The following is an 18,493-nucleotide window of genomic DNA, read 5'->3' as shown; positions in this document are numbered from 1 at the left end:
TCCATTAAGATTATGATTCACCTGTTGAGGGAGGATAGGAATAGGATAGGGAGATCATATGAAGAATGCTATTCTTTCTTACCAGATATATATATTTTGCTCTAATTAACACACACACTTGCAGTATAGTATCAATCACCCCAGTCATCCAAATAGATTCATAATGATTTTGTGCAGCACCGATATAAAAATACACTGTGTGTTTGAGTAGATTGATCTGTAGTTACATTCAGAGTTAGACTTTTAATGCTTTGCACCGTAAAAGGTGGTGAATGCATCTCTTATCAGGGGCTATTGTAAGTATACATCTATTTAATGGCAGTAGTAACTATAAAGAGTTTGCCTATGTACTCTCCCTATGGAGAGATAATAGATGTTTATAGTAAAAAAAATGCTGCCCAACTAAAAGGTGAAGTGTGTCAATGCCTAATTTAGAGATGCACTGTAAACCCAGAATAAGATTTAACAATGAGAAGCTGTGTGTCACTTTGAAATAGACCCAGGGAAACAAGTACTTGGGTTAAGTAGTTCTCTTTGTGCTACATAGTATTGATGTAGACTGGTTGATGTAAGCTGATTACATTGCCCAGTGTCGACGAGGCACAAAATGTAGTACGTGAATAATTAGACAACTGAGCTTCTGAACATGTCAAAGTGAATAAATAAAATGGCACAGGAGCTAAATATTCTACAACAAACTATAAAAAGAAGACCTTTGCAGTGATTGGTACAATACGATTTTCAACCTGCAACCTTGCTTTACCTTGCAGGCTTTTTTTGTCTCTCTCTCTCTCTCTCTGAGCTGTGTTTAAGAAGATTTAGGGCAGCTGCTGCAGCAAACACTTCAAGACTTATTTTATCAGAAGCACACTGATAGATGTGATGGGACTAAGTTTAGATTTGCCTGATTAAAAGCTGTAGACAGGTGTTTTTGAACTCGGAGGCTAATTTCATTACAAGAGAAGTGTACACATTGATTGGCTATTCTTAACCTGGCTACCTACCTTACATGTTGGAGTTCACAGGGCAGTCTGATGTGCCCTGAAAGCAGGGTAGGATTGTTTAAAATAGTGTACCGAGTGTACCTAGAAGAATTGATGCTATTTTTCTTCTGTTCACTCACTTTGCATTTAGTTAATTGATAAATATAATCTATTAACATGTCTATTTTTGAAAGCATTTTTTACTTTACAGCATTTTTACACACCTGCCTAAAACTTTTGTACAGTACTTTGTCTTTTGCTCAATGTAATGCAAAGCAACCTATCCTTTTAGTTGTGTTTGTGTGCAGTTGTTCCCCGAGGGGCTGAAGCTTACTAGTTTGTGACAGTACTCCTCTTGATTAAGAATGACTTTTGTAGAACTGTGCTTCAGCATGAGAACCCCAGGATATATCTTCCACAACTTGTTTTTGGTTTGTTCTCAAGTGAAATTAATGTGAAGTACATGCAATTCTTAAGTGGTAATGCTATCAGCACAGGTTACAGAAGCTTGCATTGAAAGGCTGGAAGGCTATTAAAGTAGGAGGAGTATGAAAAACAAAGTGCTTATAAACCAGATCATGAATTGCACATTTCTGCCACTGAGGTGCAGAAACTAGCATGAAAGCACCGAAATATTTACAAAGATAAGCCTGCAAAAACTGACATCAGTTTGCATAGTGGGGGTAGGATGAAAAAGGCATACTTTCAATTAATTTGTTATTAGAGTTCTAATCGGGTCTTGATTTAAATATACTTTCAGCAACACAGTTAAATAGACATCAAGTTCAAAACCTAAATCCTGGACTCTGTTGTTGGTTAAGTATATGTAGCATGTGCAGTAAACTAAGGTTATGACCCACAAAAAGCACAGGCTGCCCACCGTAATCAGTGCTGATTAGAAAAGAGACGATGTGAATATATATTCCATCTGCCCTCAGCAAGATGAATGGGGGAGAGCCAGAGGAAACAGGTTGCCTAGAGTTGAAAAGCATTAAACGCCGCTCAAGTGAGCAGGAATGAATGCTGAAGCCTTGAGCCAGTGATTACATGCATAGGCCCCTGATTTACAGTACTGCGGACCACTGAGTCAGAGAGCCATGGGCGCTCTCTTAGGCACAAGATTAAAGCAGTGGTCTCACCCTCTCGTCAGGTAGCCGAGTGTCTGGGCTGGGTCTCCCTGGGCCACCTGTCACCGACCACGTCCCGTGGTGTGGCTTTTCGCCCAGCTTTACCGTGTAGCTGGCTGTGCTCCAGGGGGAGGTTACTGGAGAGAATCTGCCAGTCGAGCTGCAGTTTAAGTACAATTCACACCACTCACCATAGTTACTATGAGCACTCCACCTTTGTCTCCTTTCCTTACAGTACATAGCCTGCCCGTAGTGTGGAATGTGAAACATTGTAATAAAGGAGACTTTAAGTAACCAATTTGCATATGATTGAGTGTTTTAGTAGCATTGAAGCATGTACATTTTTAATATATATATTTATTTTGTTGTGTCACTGCTGTTGCCCAAATGTAGACTTCAATTTAGAGAATTTTATATGATTTCAGTCATGTCAATATAGACTGCCTTTGTGTAGATGGAAACATTTGCAGTCAAGTGTAACGTTTCACAGTACAGATTTGTTTTAGATTGGTGGATGTCTGAAGTCTAATGAGAAACCGTGAACATTATCCAAATTCCATCTGATGTGCTTCCACCCTCCCTCGTTATTGCTGAGAGTATTTAGTACTTGTATAACTCCTTTCTTCCATATCCTTTGCAAAAATAAAACCTAATCCCAATGTCTAACAACAATAAAGAGAAAGAATAACGGAAACTTCTATAACAAGAAATCAAAAGTACTTGATCACAATCCAGGCCCGTTTAAATCCAGTAAAGTTGACAATTTGGTGATGATAGATAGGATAGGTACAATATATATAAAATACTCGATACCGATCTGTGAAGATACTTCAAAAGTGGTAGAAATGTAAGGCAGACATGACATCAAAGTAACCAATGTGCAAGGAATAGCAGGGAGGCTAAAAGTGACAACAAGGAGACTACTGTAGTGGATTCAAGGGAAGCTGGCACCATGTTTGTTTGTTTTTCCAATGTATGGCTATGGAGAAGAGAAGGAAAAGTTTTTGAAATAATGGAACACATATGTTGGTCCATTATTGTAGAAAGTGCTCGCTCTGTTTTGCAGTTAGAGCTCAGTGGATCAAAGGGAAAGGGTTTGAACGCTCCTATGTCACAGTGATAATGTGTGCTGTCTTCATACGGAGGCCAGGGTGAAGTAGTAAGTCCATAACAGTTCCGTCACCCAGGATTTGTGCTTAACCAGCACTTTTTTTTTCCATACTGTAACATGTGCTAGCCCTGCCCCTGAACTGGAGGTTCTTTCCATTGCTGATGCAACTATATGCAATGGTACAATTCAGACCCATTTAAAAAGCCTTCCAGGACAGCCGCTTCTTTGGTGCCTTCAGACTCAACCCAGGTAGGAGCTCTCTGCCGTCTTTGATCTCATGAAATAAATAAATTAATTGAAATGGGATGTGAGGTAGTGTTGAAATAGTTGTGGTGGTGTGGGCGGAACATTAAATTCACATTATCTTTCAGTACTGCTGTGACTTCTGGTTGGCTTTTTGAATTGTGTATGTACAAGTATGCTTGCATATGCGCACATTCGTTATAAATAGAGTGCATAACCATTTGTGGGTTAGAGGTTAACGCTACTGTGTGAGTGAGGTGAAGAAAAACAGGCCTTCGCAGATTCATAAGGGAAGAAGAACCCAGCTGTCAGGGAGTAGCACTTTACAGATGTTGTGATTTCTTTCAGTTCATCTTAACCAGGGCCCAGGGAGGCATACATCTTCACCCCGTCATTTGTTTTTCTGCTAGCCGGAGAGAACCACCACTTTGTTTCTCAGAAAAAACAAGGAAAAGAAGAGTCTGCATCACTAATATGCCTGTGTTTCTATCCTGATATCTTTTTGGAAAGTATTTAATAAAACCATAGTTGAATTGGTTTCCTGATTAAATTAATGTGTATATTTGATTGTTCTAAAGTATAAAGTATCTGGAACATAAAAGCAAGATGAAGGGTGTGATGAGATCTGCACAGAGCTGTACATCTTGCTAATGTTTTGTCTAGACTTTGACTTTGATTATAGCAAAGACACTTCCTCACATATTATTTAGTATCATCAGCATAGTTATTTTATGATGAACATTTTTACAACTGGATTGTTATCCAGTGGTTCAGTATCATTGAGATAGTGTGCAGTACAGACACACCTGGCTCCGCTGGACTTTTGTAAGAGAATGAATTTAGCAAAAGAATCTCATCAGATTAACTGTAAAATGATTTAAGCTATTTAAAAAAACAGACAAACGGATGAGTACAAATAGCAAGCCCATGCCATGAATGAGGCACTGAGCCAACCACCTGCCTGCATTGATGTATGTGGCAGTATCATTTAAGCCTTACTGAGGGTCTCCTGATCAGAGTCCTGGGTTTCGGCAGTTTAGCATTCAGTGCAGATGCTTCAGTGCTGCAGTGACTCACGCTTGCACCATTACCTCATGATCCAGTCTGCTCCCCAAGACAGGCAGGGCTTCACGTGCTGAGACTGTCATAATAACAAGAATTGGTGAGCTGCATGCCAATCCCCATGGGTCCAGACCACCCCACCCCACACTGTTATTTATAGGTACACCATAGAGAGATGTATATATTATTTACTTAAAATTGTATGTATTTTTTAATAAGCTTCCTTGAATACGTGTGACACAACACCAAGCATAAACCAGAGCCCACTCTTGAGAGTAATGCAGTGCTTGATGTTGACACAGCAGATTGCTGGTATTTTAAACCAGGGGCACTGAAGTGCAGTAATTCATCTGTTTACGTTTTGTATTTAGTGGTTGACTAATTTATTTTATTTAGCCTATGTGGGCTTTGCATTTAATGTTTTGTAGCTTAGTTTTTTTTTTTTTTATTTGATGGAATTGTATTCGAGGTGAGAACATTGCCTTCCTCCTAGTGTGTTTACACAGGGAAATGTAGAAGAAAGGAGACTTGCGAGCAAGGTTTAACCCCTTCTGTGAAAATGCAAACTTGGTTGTAGTGAAGCTTGGGGCCACTTGTATACATTTCTTCACATACTGAACAAAATAAGTGTTAAATCTAAAGCTTTAACCTTAGTTTGCATGTTGACTGTGGTGTGTTTAAAAAGCACTTTAAACTTCACTTCATATGTTTTATGCTTAGCTGATGACTGCGTTTATCTGGTGTTTGCCATCCAGAGAGAGTTGAGGTTGTGTTGGTTGCTCCGGGGGTGCAGAACTGCCTTATTCAGGGCGTGAAGTGTGTTTGAGCCTGGTGTATAGCTCTTATCTCAGTGGGGTTCCTGTATTAGACAGCAGGGCCTGTCGAGGCCTGTTATGGATGACACTGCAGAGCCAATCCCTTTCATCTCCTGCAGGATGTTGTGTTCTGGCAGATAATCCATATAACCTTTGATAAACCATTCACATGAACCCCCTGGCATTGTGAGCCATGGAGAAAAGACTGAAGTGTTTTCTGAATGGGCAAATATTTTGGCTTCAAAGTTTAGATTCTCTAGAGAATCCTTTGAAATATGTATACACCGTGAATTATAAATGCGATTTCTTTAAAAAAGATATATATCTTATCAAAAATGCATCAAATCAAGTTTGTCTTTAGTAAATGCATGTTACATGAGTCGTCTTGTCAACGAAAAGCCTACATTATCTTATTTTCCTGTCATTTTTTAAAAGCTGTTTGTCGAGTAGTGTTTTAACTTGTGGTACTTAATACAGTGACAGCTTTCCTGTTTGAACAACATTGTAAATTATTTGGTTTAAGGGCAATATGTATTCACTATATGCAGCCATGCTCTGTGCTTTGTTTGTTAGTGCCAGTTTAGTTGGTAATATTTGGCTATGTCATTCAAAGGATGATTTTCTTAAACAATATTTATAACAGGACATTTCTAAGACCAGGAGGTTCAAAGGTTTTTACTTCTGTCTCAGTAGTGAGCTCTGAGAAGGGGAGAGTTGCTGAGACCAATCACACTCTCTCCATCCCTAACTATAGTGGAGAAGAGTATTTGATCATTTCTGTAATTAAAACTACCTCATGGCAGTCTTCAGAACCATTAGCTCTGCTACGGCTGGCATTATGCCTAGGTTTAAACTTCATGAAACAAGTACAAAGCAGTTGAAGTACTTTAGATCAGTGCCTATCTAGTGTAGACTTAATTGTCTGGGTTTAATGTAGAGGGACTGTAATGATTAGTAAGGCAGGCAGTCGAAGGAAGGATGAATTGTCTCTTCGATATTAAACGACTTTCGACAGCACAGCAGTTCAGTGACAAACTGCTTTATGGTAATGTCTCGGGAGTTGTACTATAGAAATGTAAAGAGTAATCGCATATTAAGCATATTTGTTTTGTGTCTTTTAACAAAACACCTTAACCCTAGCAGAGCTGTGAAAGGTGGTGGTAAACCTTGAAAATTGTTGGCCCTTCCCCTGTGTTTGGTGTTGGTCTTTTTGTAGCATCAATATATACAACTCTCTTCTGTACTGGAAATCTCTGATTGTGTCCACTGAAGGATATAAAGACCCAGAGCTGGTAAGTCCTTTCACTCAATGGTAGACACTACTTAAAGTACTATCCCAGCGGTGCCTCATGTTGGCCCGTTTGCTCGAAGGAGTGCCTACTTCATCGACCTTCAGTTTAGGCAGCATTGTGGAGTTGTGGTTAGGGCTCTGGACTTTGGTGTGGAGGGTTGTGGGTTCAATCTCAGGGGGACACTGCTGTTGTACTCTTGAGCAACAGTAAATGTCCAGCTGTGTTAAATGTAAAACATAATGTGATATATTGTAATCATTATAAGATAAGAAATTAAGTAGTAATAATAATAATAATCTTAAGTGGTGTGTTATTTAAGTAACGAATTGGGTTCTGACTCTGGTGTGTTCTTTACTATCTGTCACTGACGGGCTTCCCACACCTTCTTGTGTCTCCTAGCAGCAAAGACGACATTGACATCGATGCCCTGGCTGCTGAAATAGAAGGAGCCGGTGCCGCCAAGGAGCAGGACTCCTCCAAGGCCAAAGGGAAGAAGAAGAAGGGTGGCAAGAAGAACCAGGAGTTTGAGTAGGTCACCTGCCCCACTAGGGTCTACACACACTCCGACTTCACTCACTCTGGTTGTGCCCCTAGGGTCTTGTTAATGTCATAATCCTACTGGAAAAGCTTCCTTGGATATGTCCACAACAACACAGTCGTATAGATGCACACTGTCTGGGAGAGTTAAGGAGCAGCACCATAGAAGACACTCTTTCACACCACATACTTTTATTAAGACCGTATAAGGCATACAAAGATTGTTTTACTTTTTTGGATTTAATGACACATTTTCTTGCAGCCACTACAACACAATTAAACACTTATCAGGGCCTGCAACGTTTGTGCTGTCCTTTGTGTCTATTTAGAGCACCACAGGGAAATCTTCAGCTGCTAATGCCAATGCCTGTTTCCTTATTTTTTCCAGCGAGGATGATATTCTCAAAGAGCTAGAAGAACTCACATTAGAAAACCGAGGAGCCGCATCTAAGGAAGCTAAGGTACTACACTCCTTTATGTACTTTCTAAGGATTGAGAAGTTTTAGGTTTTAATTTTCCCCCTGCAGTCTTGAAACCTTTGTGTCTGGATGTACCTTCAACATGGGTCGAACACTATATGGTTTGTTAACAATATATTAAAACAGGTATGCCAAAGACATGCCATTTAAGAAAACAGAGGAAGTATATTACAGAAACTATTTATTTGAATGTCAGAGGCTGTTAAATTGTTTTCATGTTTAAACAGTTTTTCTGCTTAGAGTGTCATGAAACTTTAGGAAGAATAGTCAAGAGTATTCATTAGTAGCTCTGCATTTTGTAGTCATCGGATATTTTTGGATGTGTAGCTAGGAATCCTATTGCCATGATTGATCATTATAGATCCCCTTGAGAGGGGTGAGAATGTTACTAACATTCAAAACCAAAGGATCAGTACATTGATGCTTTCAGTTCTTGCTTCAAAAGCACAGCATGTAAAAATGTAAGTTTGTGTTTTTGAATAAGTTGAAGATGAGGATGTAGAACTTATAATAACCAGTAATCTTGACCATAACATCACCAAATCTGCAAAGACGCTTTTATATTAGATGTGTAATAGAACTGGTCTCTTTGTTTTGCATAGTTTGTTTTCCTATTTGTTCGAGGGGTATGACTTGAGATCCTCTGACCCCATTCTGCCCTCTCTACCTCCTCTTTCATCAGAAACCAGACGCCGCAGAGGAAGAGGCAGAGCCGTTCCCGTTCAAGGCGGAAAAGAAGAAGACCCGCAAAGGCAATAAGAAGACCAGCGTGGACGAGGATGAGGAGGAGGACCAGGGTACTAATGACATGGAAGATGACGGCAGGAAAGCCAAGAAGGAGGCCAAGTCGGGACAAACTGCTCCTCCTGTTGGTGCTTCTGACTCTGAGGACGATGACACCAGGGCAGCCAAAAAGGGCAAAGGGGGAAAGAAGGGGGCCAGGAAAGAGCCCTCAGACTCGGACGATGAGGATCGTGGTGCGAAGGGCAAGCAGGCGGGCTCGGCGGGCGACAGCGAAGATGACTCGGACGATTTCTCTCAGGGAGGCAAGAAGGTCCAACGCAAGAACCAGAAGGCCAAAGCTGGAAAGGTATACAGTGGTGGGGAGGAGGAGGAAGAGGACACGGGAGCCTTTAAGATGAAGACGGCGGCGCAGAAGAAGGCCGAGAAGAAGGAGCGGGAGCGCAAGAAAAAGGAGGAGGACAGGGCCAAGCAGAAGAAGCTGAAGGAGAAGGAGAAGGAAGAGGAGGAGAAAAAGGCCAAATTGACCGAGGTGCCTAAGAATGGAGAAGCCAAGGAAGCGGATACTGCAGCGACTCCCAACGACGAGAGTAAGAAACTAGAGAGTGCTGTGTCGCTGGAGAAGGAGGGAGCAGAAGCCTTGGGAGAGGGTGAGTCGTCTGTCCTTTGTGCAACTGTGGTTCTCGCCAGTTACACTCCTCTTAGCTTTGCTTAAGGTGTCTGCAGTTTTTCTGCTGTGGAGATGCAATGCTGTCCTTTATATTGTTTTTCCTCTTTCTTTGTCCCGTTTCAGAGGATACCGAAGGTGGGGACAAGAAGAAGAAGGATAAGAAGAAGAAGAAGGGCGAGAAGGAGGAGAAGGACAAGACCAAGAAAGGCCCCAGCAAAGCGACTGTCAAGGCCATGCAGGAGGCTCTAGCCAGGATGAAGGAGGAGGAGGAGCGCGCCAGGCAGGAGGAAGAAGAGCGGGTGCGGCGTCTGGAGGAGCTGGAGGCCCAGAGGCTGGAACAGGTCAGTGCATTCCCTCACACTCGCAATTTATAAACACTTGCCATAATGTACTGTATATTCATTGATCAGCATAACAAACTGATCAATTCCAGAAGCCATGCAGTTGTCCCAGCATGATTATCCACTCTTAGAGGGAAGCTGAAGATGATTTTGAAGAAAGGTCCTTCAATATTTACATTTCAGATCCTACTGAATCCTATCTTCTAGGCCAAAAAGAAGTGTTTTATACAGTAGGTAGATGGAAATTGATCCAGTCTAGACCAAGTCCTCGCTATTTAAACCTCTGTGGCACATCTTTCTGGAGATATTCTAGTCTGACGTTACGTGGCAATAACTATAAACAGAGCTGGGGCCAGTGTTTTTTGTCGAACTTGGCTGTTTTTCATTTCCAGTTCTAGCACTGAAATGGAATTGTTCCCAGCTCTGACCAAGGAAACCCCCCAAACCCTCCCTCCCTCCCTCCCCCCCTCTCTCACCTCATAGGAGAAACTGGAGCAAGAAAGGAAAGAAAAGAAGAAGCAGAAGGAGAAAGAAAGGAAGGAGCGCTTGAAGAAGGAAGGGAAGCTGCTGACCAAAACACAGCGGGAGGCCCGGGCCAGGGCAGAAGCCACGCTCAAACTGCTCCAAGCACAGGGTGAGTAGAGAGCAGCAGCCTGGAGGACTGACCCTGGGAGTTTATAGTTTAAATTCTCAAGGCCTCAGTAATAGTAATATTCTTATCCATGTCCTCTTCCATAGTTTTACAAGGACTAACATGCAATATTCTACATATACTTGACATGGGTAACAAAATCACCTTAAAAACGCCACCTTAAACAGTATAATATTGAGATATAGTGAAAGAGATCACAATGGTTTACATGTGTAAACCCATATTAATTGAAGCTAGTTTTCTTAACTAACAAACTGTAAGTGTTCATGTAAATTCTGCTTTGAGAGTAAGTCAGATTCAGTAGGTAAGACTTTATTTAAATTGGGTAGTTATGTGACATGCCCGTGTTAATCAGACACATTAGAGATGCTTTAGATGTTTGGACATAGCTTATAGAAGCTTTATTTTCATGATATTATTTATTTTCTGTTCAATAAATTCAGCCATCTCTTAAGGAACATTAAATAAAAGCCAGTCCTATACATGGATCAGTTGTCAATGTGCTGTAATGGACAATAGTGAACTAGGTCTGCTTGCTTGCAAATTAAATAACAGATCATAAAAGTTTATCATGTACTTTGACACTAAAACATACCTGTGTATATGTAGATAGGTACATTTTAGCAAATGGGTGCGTTTGTAAATCGGTCAATCAATCAATCAATCAATCAAAAATAAAGCATTTTCTTTGTCCTCTGTGTAAGACAGAGCTGAAAGGTTGAAGTATTTCTTCCCCCAATGAAGAAAGATGGGTGCTGGTAGTGTGTATTGCCAGGCAGTGTGTAAGGGTCCCCTTTCTGAAGGCCTGTGCTTTTATGTTGCAGGTGTTGAAGTGCCATCCAAAGACTCCATGCCAAAGAAGAAGCCTGTGTATGTGGACAAGAAGAAGAAGAAGCAGCCCACACAACAGCAGACCCCAGATGGTAACAGTACCATTGACCTCTTGGCTTCCTCACCCTCCACTGGCCCTCCTCAGACTTGACTAATATGGATGGTGGTTAATGAAAAACATTAGCTTGCAATTTAAAACATATTTCTTCCCAAGCTTATGCCTAGATCCAGCTTTTAATGCTTTTCAGTTTCATGGGCCGCAATGCATTAATCTTCAGGACTACTAAATCCACCTAGAGTTTGCAGTCTGACAAATTTGTATGTTCTGTTTCTTTAATCCCCACTCTCTCCCCACCAGAACGAGCAGTGACTTCTCCTACTGCAGAAGCTGCACAGCCCATCACTGTAGAGACCAAAGTGGAGGCTCCAAAAGTTGAGAAAGTTGGTAAGTGTGTGTGTGTGGCTAATTTAGAGGTCTGCAGAGTATGAATAGAAAAAGTATTTGGGATTTTAGTGAAAGTGCTTGTGGCATTACTGTCTAAGCCAGAGGTTCCCCACCCCGGTCCTGGAGGACCCCTACCATGCTGGTTTTTGTTCCAACCGAGCTCTCAAATACTTACAGTGAGGGAAAAAAGTATTTGATCCCCTGCTGATTTTGTACGTTTGCCCACTGACAAAGAAATGATCAGTCTATAATTTTAATGGTAGGTGTATTTTAACAGTGAGAGACAGAATAACAACAAAAAAAATTCAGAAAAACGCATTTAAAAAAAGTTATAAATTGATTTGCATGTTAATGAGTGAAATAAGTATTTGACCCCTTCGACTTAGTACTTGGTGGCAAAACCCTTGTTGGCAATCACAGAGGTCAGACGTTTCTTGTAGTTGGCCACCAGGTTTGCACACATCTCAGGAGGGATTTTGTCCCACTCCTCTTTGCAGATCCTCTCCAAGTCATTAAGGTTTCGAGGCTGACATTTGGCAACTCGAACCTTCAGTTCCCTCCACAGAAGATTTTCTATGGGATTAAGGTCTGGAGACTGGCTAGGCCACTCCAGGACCTTAATGTGCTTCTTCTTGAGCCACTCCTTTGTTGCCTTGGCTGTGTGTTTTGGGTCAATGTCATGCTGGAATACCCATCCACGACCCATTTTCAATGCCCTGGCTGAGGGAAGGAGGTTCTCACCCAAGATTTGATGGTACATGGCCCCGTCCATCGTCCCTTTGATGCGGTGCAGTTGTCCTGTCCCATTAGCAGAAAAACACAGCCAAAGCATAATGTTTCCACCTCCATGTTTGACGGTGGGGATGGTGTTCTTGGGGTCATAGGCAGCAGTCCTCCTCCTCCAAACACATCAAGTTGAGTTGATGCCAAAGAGCTCGATTTTGGTCTCATCTGACCACAACACTTTCACCCAGTTCTCCTCTGAATCATTCAGATGTTGGCAAACTTCAGACGGGCCTGTACATGTCCTTTCTTGAGCAGGGGGACCTTGCGGGCGCTGCAGGATTTCAGTCCTTCATGGTGTAGTGTGTTACCAATTGTTTTCTTGGTGATTATGGTCCCAGCTGCCTTGAGATCATTAACAAGATCCTCCCGTGTAGTTCTGGGCTGATTCCTCACCGTTCTCATGATCATTGAAACTCCACGAGGTGAGATCTTGCATGGAAACCCAGACTGAGGGAGACTGACAGTTATTTTGTGTTTCTTCCATTTGCGAATAATCGCACCAACTGTTGTCACCTTCTCACCAAGCTGCTTGGCGATGGTCTTGTAGCCCATTCCAGCCTTGTGTAGGTCTACAATCTTGTCCCTGACATCCTTGGACAGCTCTTTGGTCTTGGCCATGGTGGAGAGTTTGGAATCTGATTGATTGATTGCTTCTGTGGACAGGTGTCTTTTATACAGGTAACGAGCTGAGATTAGGAGCATTCCCTTTGAGAGAGTGCCCCTAATCTCAGCTCGTTACCTGTATAAAAGACACCTGGGAGGCAGAAATCTTGCTGATTGATAGGGGATCAAATACTTATTTCCCTCATTAACATGCAAATCAATTTATAACTTTTTTGAAATGTGTTTTTCTGGATTTTTTTGTTGTTATTCTGTCTCTCACTGTTAAAATACACCTACCATTAAAATTATAGACTGATAATTTCTTTGTCAGTGGGCAAATGTACAAAATCAGCAGGGGATCAAATATTTTTTTCCCTCACTGTAAGTGAACCCTTAATTTAACAAATAATGTAATTATAATTAAATAATTTAACTTTTAATTATTTTTAACAGTTGGAGGTTTAAGTTAAGTATATAATTTATTAAAGAACCAACATTTTTATTACACAATTAAAAAAAAAAGTAAAATCTAAGCAGATTATTACTTCAATTAAGGTTCAATTAAGTCATTGAGAGCTCCGCTGGAACAAAAACCAGCAGGGTTGCTGACTGGCCATGTAGTGAACTAGCATAATGTGATATATATATATAAGAAGGCATAAACATGCATATATGTGTTTGTGTATATCTATCTATATCATACACACAAATACTACAAAAACACATACAAATACCAATGTGTGAATTTGGTATCGGTTCCGGTTGTATCCATAAGACCTGTACGCTCTCTCTCCAGTGAAGGAGCAGAAAGCCGAGGCAGATTTGGACGACTGGGAGGCCATGGCCAGCGATGAGGAGAAGGGTGAGTTGCTGTGAACGCTCTGCTGGCTGAACCATAACTATAGGTTCTCGATTTCCTGGTTCGTATTTGGGATTTCTAGTGGGATTGCACACATTGAAGTGAAAGGAGGTTCAACATAAAACGGAGGACTTGTCTTCAGCTCCCCAGTAATTAAATATGTTGGTTAAACCCAAAACGTTTTATTGGACTCTTATTATAAGTTGTACCTTTTTCCTTTATATGTATGCAGTTCAAGTACCACAACCAGGCTAAGGTATACCTTATAAGAATAAACAAGTCATGCAACAATGAGTATAACTATAAGTGAGACGATATTGCTATACTCTACTGTTAAGGATTACACATTGCCAGTTTGTGGGACGGTTTCAATCCCCTATCAGGTAAAAGCAGGAGAGGGAACTCCCAAAGATGACAATGCAGAAAACAACCACTGATCTTTAGCAGTTAAAGACACACAAAAAGTCCTTTTTGTTAGTTTTGTCTCCTATTGTACTGTTTTTCTACCAGTGGCACATCAGTGGGCTATCGGGCTTGCAGAGGGGTGCCACGAAATTTGTAACACACAAGGATAGTCGCACCTCAAAAAAACTAAAATAATAAAGGAATATATTTTTTTCTCATTGGTCAAGAATAAATCGGTTTCTGCCAGAATCAAATGAGTGTGAACCTTCAGACCAGCTGCGGTTTCTCACTGAAAGCTTTTTGTTTTTTTCAAATTAATAAAAAGGTGGAACAAGACAGCTTGGTGGGCAGGAGGAGCTGGTGTGCCGCCCAACCTTTTAAAGTGTAGTGGGTGTGGCATGAGCATTCATGGGTTGGAAACACTCCTATAGTGTCACATTGTTAGTCTTGGGACAGTGTTTAATCTCACTGGAATGCTTTCTGTAGACCTGTGAGAAACAGAATCACAGAATGGTTTACCTCAGGATGTTCACATACTCACTGTGCTGGGTGAGAGTTATTCAACTTTTCGCCACAATTTCAGTGCTATTCCTGTTTCAAGATAAACTATTCATCCTTTGTCACGAAGGTTAGTGCTAAGCACAAGAAAGAGCCTCACTTAAGGTTTATGGGTTAAAATAGGCATCCACAGCACTTGCAGTATAGTGAAGAAGCATGTCTGCCATGATGGTAAACTGCAGCAATGTAAATGGCAAGAAATTACCCACTAGGGGCCAAGATGGTTAAACATTGACTTTTAATAAGAACAGATGGTTTAATTTCAAATTCAATTTCGGAATTGTTGCAGTTTTTCTAATTCCAATCATTTACATGGGCTTTTTGCAACCGTTTTGTGCGAGTAGAGGATCTGTATTTATGGTACACGATCTATAATAACTAGATGTACTGTGCTTACTCATCAGTAAATCCATTCTCAACTTTTCTAAATGTTAGAAAAGGTTTTACATTTCTCCTGAAAAGTTATTCTGCTGTAAAACCATACTATTTCCCAAGAAAATTAAAGCAGCCTTAAGATACTGAATTCTATTAACCAGAAACATCAAATAACTGCAGGAAATAAAAATGGGAACAGTAATTAGAAGTGAAGCAGTGCACTCTGGTCACGGCCTCACACACATCTACAGCTACTCCAGTGTATCAGTGTGAGGGATCTCTCTTTTCCAGAAATGAAAAAGGTCCACATTGAGGTGAAGGAGACGGAGCAGCAACAGCAGCAGGAAGAGGAGGGCAGCGAGGAGGAAGAGGACGAGGAGGATGAGGACGAGGATGAAGAGAGCGAGGAGGAGGAAGAGGAGGAAGGCTCGGAGGGGAAGGAGGCCCAACCATCCGAGGCCAAGAGGCCACCGGGCAGGAGGACCAGCAAGGACGTCAGCTCGGACTCAGAGAGCGAGAGCGACTCGGACGACGGTCGCACCAAAGAGGAGCGGCTGTACGACCGGGCCAAGCGGCGTATAGAGGTACTGCAGTGCTTCCCCGCCCAACATGGGGTCAAGGGTCACATCATAAACCCTCAGCAGCACTTGCCTTCGCATTGGAAGGAGAATTCTCAGTGTAGTCAAATGACATTAACCGCTGTCCAGTCCTGTTGTTTTGAGATTGGCGTTGGGTAGTAAGTGACTGTGATGATTTTAAACCCACCTGTGTATGAAACTTAAATGACAGGTGTCTGATCTGAAATAGTTTGTATATTGCTATCGATTTCAAATCCTTTTAATAAGGGTACATCTTACCAATACAAAACAGTTTTCTGTACGCTGCCAGCTTGTCTAAAGCTTTTTGAACTGTTTTTGTTAACCTCTCTGTGTTCTCTTCAGAAACGGCGGGCCGACAACCTGAAGAATACCAATCTAGAGAAACTGCGGTCTCCCGTCATTTGTGTGCTAGGCCACGTAGACACTGGAAAAACAAAGATTCTGGATAAGGTATGCATCTCCCCACATAAAGAGCTTCTGAGCAAGACTACATGACAGCACTTGAGCACGATCTCATGGCAACAGTTGCCGATTTTTCCTTTTTTTTTCTTTTAAAAAATTACATTCAAGTTATTAAACAAACATTTATTGAATTATTTTAATTGTGGTGTTCTACCTTAAGCCTTTTTTCATTATAATAACTGCTTCAAATCCAGATCCCACTGCCTCAAAAATATCTACTTTTCTGGCTAAGCTCAGCACTGTACATGAGGCTGTAATGTGTGGGAGTGAGAAGTGACTTCCTAAAGGCTGCAGTGGCATCATAGTGTTGCTCTTTTGAAATCTAGCTTCCAGTCACCCACTTACACCACCCCGTCCCGAGAGGTGCGCTGTTCCTTTCCGGCTCACGCGTACCTCGCAGGCGTAAAACCTGCCATGAATTCTGCGGCACAGCTGTTCCTCCATATGGATGCTGCCCTCATAACCCCTCTCTCTCTCTCCCAGCTGCGCCACACACATGTGCAAGACGGTGAAGCAGGTGGTATAACTCAGCAGATTGGCGCTACCAACGTCCCCCTGGAGACCATTGTGGAGCAGACAAAGATGGTGAAAAATGTGAGTTGTTTGCTCTCATCTGCAAGCATACTTGAAAGGGGTCCTAGCTTTGTGTTACTTTTTGAAGGAAAGTATTGTATTTGTGGGGGAAAAATATAGAAATCCTATCCTGCCTTTGTCCTTGGTGTGCTGTTACTCCTAACTTGGTTATCAGCAGCTCACATTCCTTTCTTGCAACTTATTATCTGCAAAGTACCTTCCAATGCAACTGGGAATGTAGAGGTTAATGATTATTATTCATGAGTAATGAGTATAATATTGATAAGATGGCAAGGCTTAGTTTTTAGAATACCAATGAAATCACTGCTAGTTATTAGAAATGACCATTCAGACACTGTAAAATATGAAGGCCCCTTGGGCGTATGTCCCAGAGGGGGTATATAAGCTTTGTTCTGTCTTAAAACGTTTGGGGAACAGTGTAATGCAAGCCTAAAATCCTTTCTGAGTTCTGTATTGCGCTGTTCCTCCCGTGCATGTAATAAATTATGACTCCAAATCTTTCTTCCACCACATATTGAATTATGAACCTTGAATGGTTATTGTGGATTCCCCCACCCAATCAGACACGCACACAGACGCACAGACACTAGCCGAACCATATAATTGTTTTCACCAACTATTCAAATACTCAAAAATCAAACAAAAGTATTATTTGAATAGTGAAAACGTGTCAAATGCCCATCCCTAGTACTGAACACATTGCACCTTTATATTAACACATTGAAAGCACAGAGTTAAAGCTGACCTTCATTTTAACACATTAGACAAACGTGAATCCGTCCTTACATATCTACACAGTTCTTGTATGTTTCTGCAATAATGCTGTATGGGGGCTTTTCAAAGATTTCGGTAGAATCAAATGTATTTCCCCCCTTCTTTTAGGATTGTGTAATGCCCTTCGGAAGGCTGTATTCTGCTTTTAATGAGTATTTGCAGTGAGTCAGGTGTAACTATAGCACTTCAGGACGGAGGGTGAAAATAACAATGTGTGTCTTCTTTCCAGTTTGAAAAAGAGATTATCAAGATCCCAGGCATGCTGATCATTGACACACCGGGACACGAGTCCTTCAGGTAATGTTGAGCTGTATTCAATTTCAGAATGCTCCAGAACTTGCAGTGCAATGGCAGTGACTAATGCTTTAAAAAGCCCGTGCAGGATAATGTTACACATTGGTTTGGTTGTAAGCTCTTGGCTGCCTAAAAATGCCCCCACAAAGTGATAGTATCCAGCACAGCCCCATGCCCTCTCCTGCTTTCTTGCTGAAGTATGTCTTTCAAAAGAATTAAACCACTGGGAAACATTAGTGAAGTCAAATGGTGCACAAAAATGTCAGCATGATGGACATTGATTTTTCTCCATTCAACCTTTCTTTGTGGTTTCCAACTTGCATTCCCTTAATTACTGTGTGGTTCAGGTTGTGAAGCAAATGGGATCACTTTACACCATAATCCTATTCATACCATGTGCTTTTCTGTGAAAAACAATGTGTCGAATTGATTCCTATATGTTAAATCCTGGAGGCGAGGAATGCATAAGCCAGATTTCAACGTGCTGTGTTTCCACTGACCACTTAAGTCTACCATCTTCTCATTCAATTTGGGCTAGACTTGTACCCTCACAAAGAACAAAGATTGAGATCATATGGCTCTGTCTATTTCAGATTAACATTCCTTGCCTGTAATTTATCGTTGAAGGTAGTCAGTCTATTAGCTGTACCAAAAAGTAGACAGTCTGGGCTGATGCTCATGCCTAAGGCCTTTGGATTTCTGTATCCAGATCAAGTTTTTTCTGTTGTTTTCCCAAATAGTATTATTTTATGAGTAGGTTATCGTTTTACTTCCCTCTAATTCAGTGGTTCTCAACCCTGGTCCCGGAGGACCCCCTACCCTGCTGTTTTTTGTTCCAAACGAGCTCTCAATTAC

General features: G+C 41.4%; 1 protein-coding gene across 2 annotated transcripts in view; it reads left to right on the top strand.

Annotated features, from left to right (window-relative positions):
• Positions 1–18,493, top strand: part of eif5b (eukaryotic translation initiation factor 5B) — a 28,628-nt gene that overhangs the window by 2,249 nt on the left and 7,886 nt on the right. The window contains exons 2-13 of one of the 2 annotated variants that reach the window (XM_066706928.1): positions 7,036–7,161; positions 7,559–7,631; positions 8,332–9,040; positions 9,184–9,401; positions 9,885–10,035; positions 10,878–10,976; positions 11,243–11,329; positions 13,515–13,580; positions 15,207–15,499; positions 15,857–15,964; positions 16,460–16,570; positions 17,574–17,641. In XM_066706928.1, the coding sequence (XP_066563025.1) occupies positions 7,036–7,161; positions 7,559–7,631; positions 8,332–9,040; positions 9,184–9,401; positions 9,885–10,035; positions 10,878–10,976; positions 11,243–11,329; positions 13,515–13,580; positions 15,207–15,499; positions 15,857–15,964; positions 16,460–16,570; positions 17,574–17,641 (2,109 nt within the window). Of the gene's footprint in view, positions 1–7,032; positions 7,162–7,558; positions 7,632–8,331; positions 9,041–9,183; positions 9,402–9,884; positions 10,036–10,877; positions 10,977–11,242; positions 11,330–13,514; positions 13,581–15,206; positions 15,500–15,856; positions 15,965–16,459; positions 16,571–17,573; positions 17,642–18,493 lie in introns of both variants that reach the window. The other variant, XM_066706927.1, reaches the window with a different exon arrangement.

Source organism: Amia ocellicauda, chromosome 6 (assembly GCF_036373705.1).
Source record: "Amia ocellicauda isolate fAmiCal2 chromosome 6, fAmiCal2.hap1, whole genome shotgun sequence".
NCBI lineage: Eukaryota > Metazoa > Chordata > Actinopteri > Amiiformes > Amiidae > Amia > Amia ocellicauda.
This window is presented reverse-complemented; position numbering and strand designations above follow the sequence as displayed.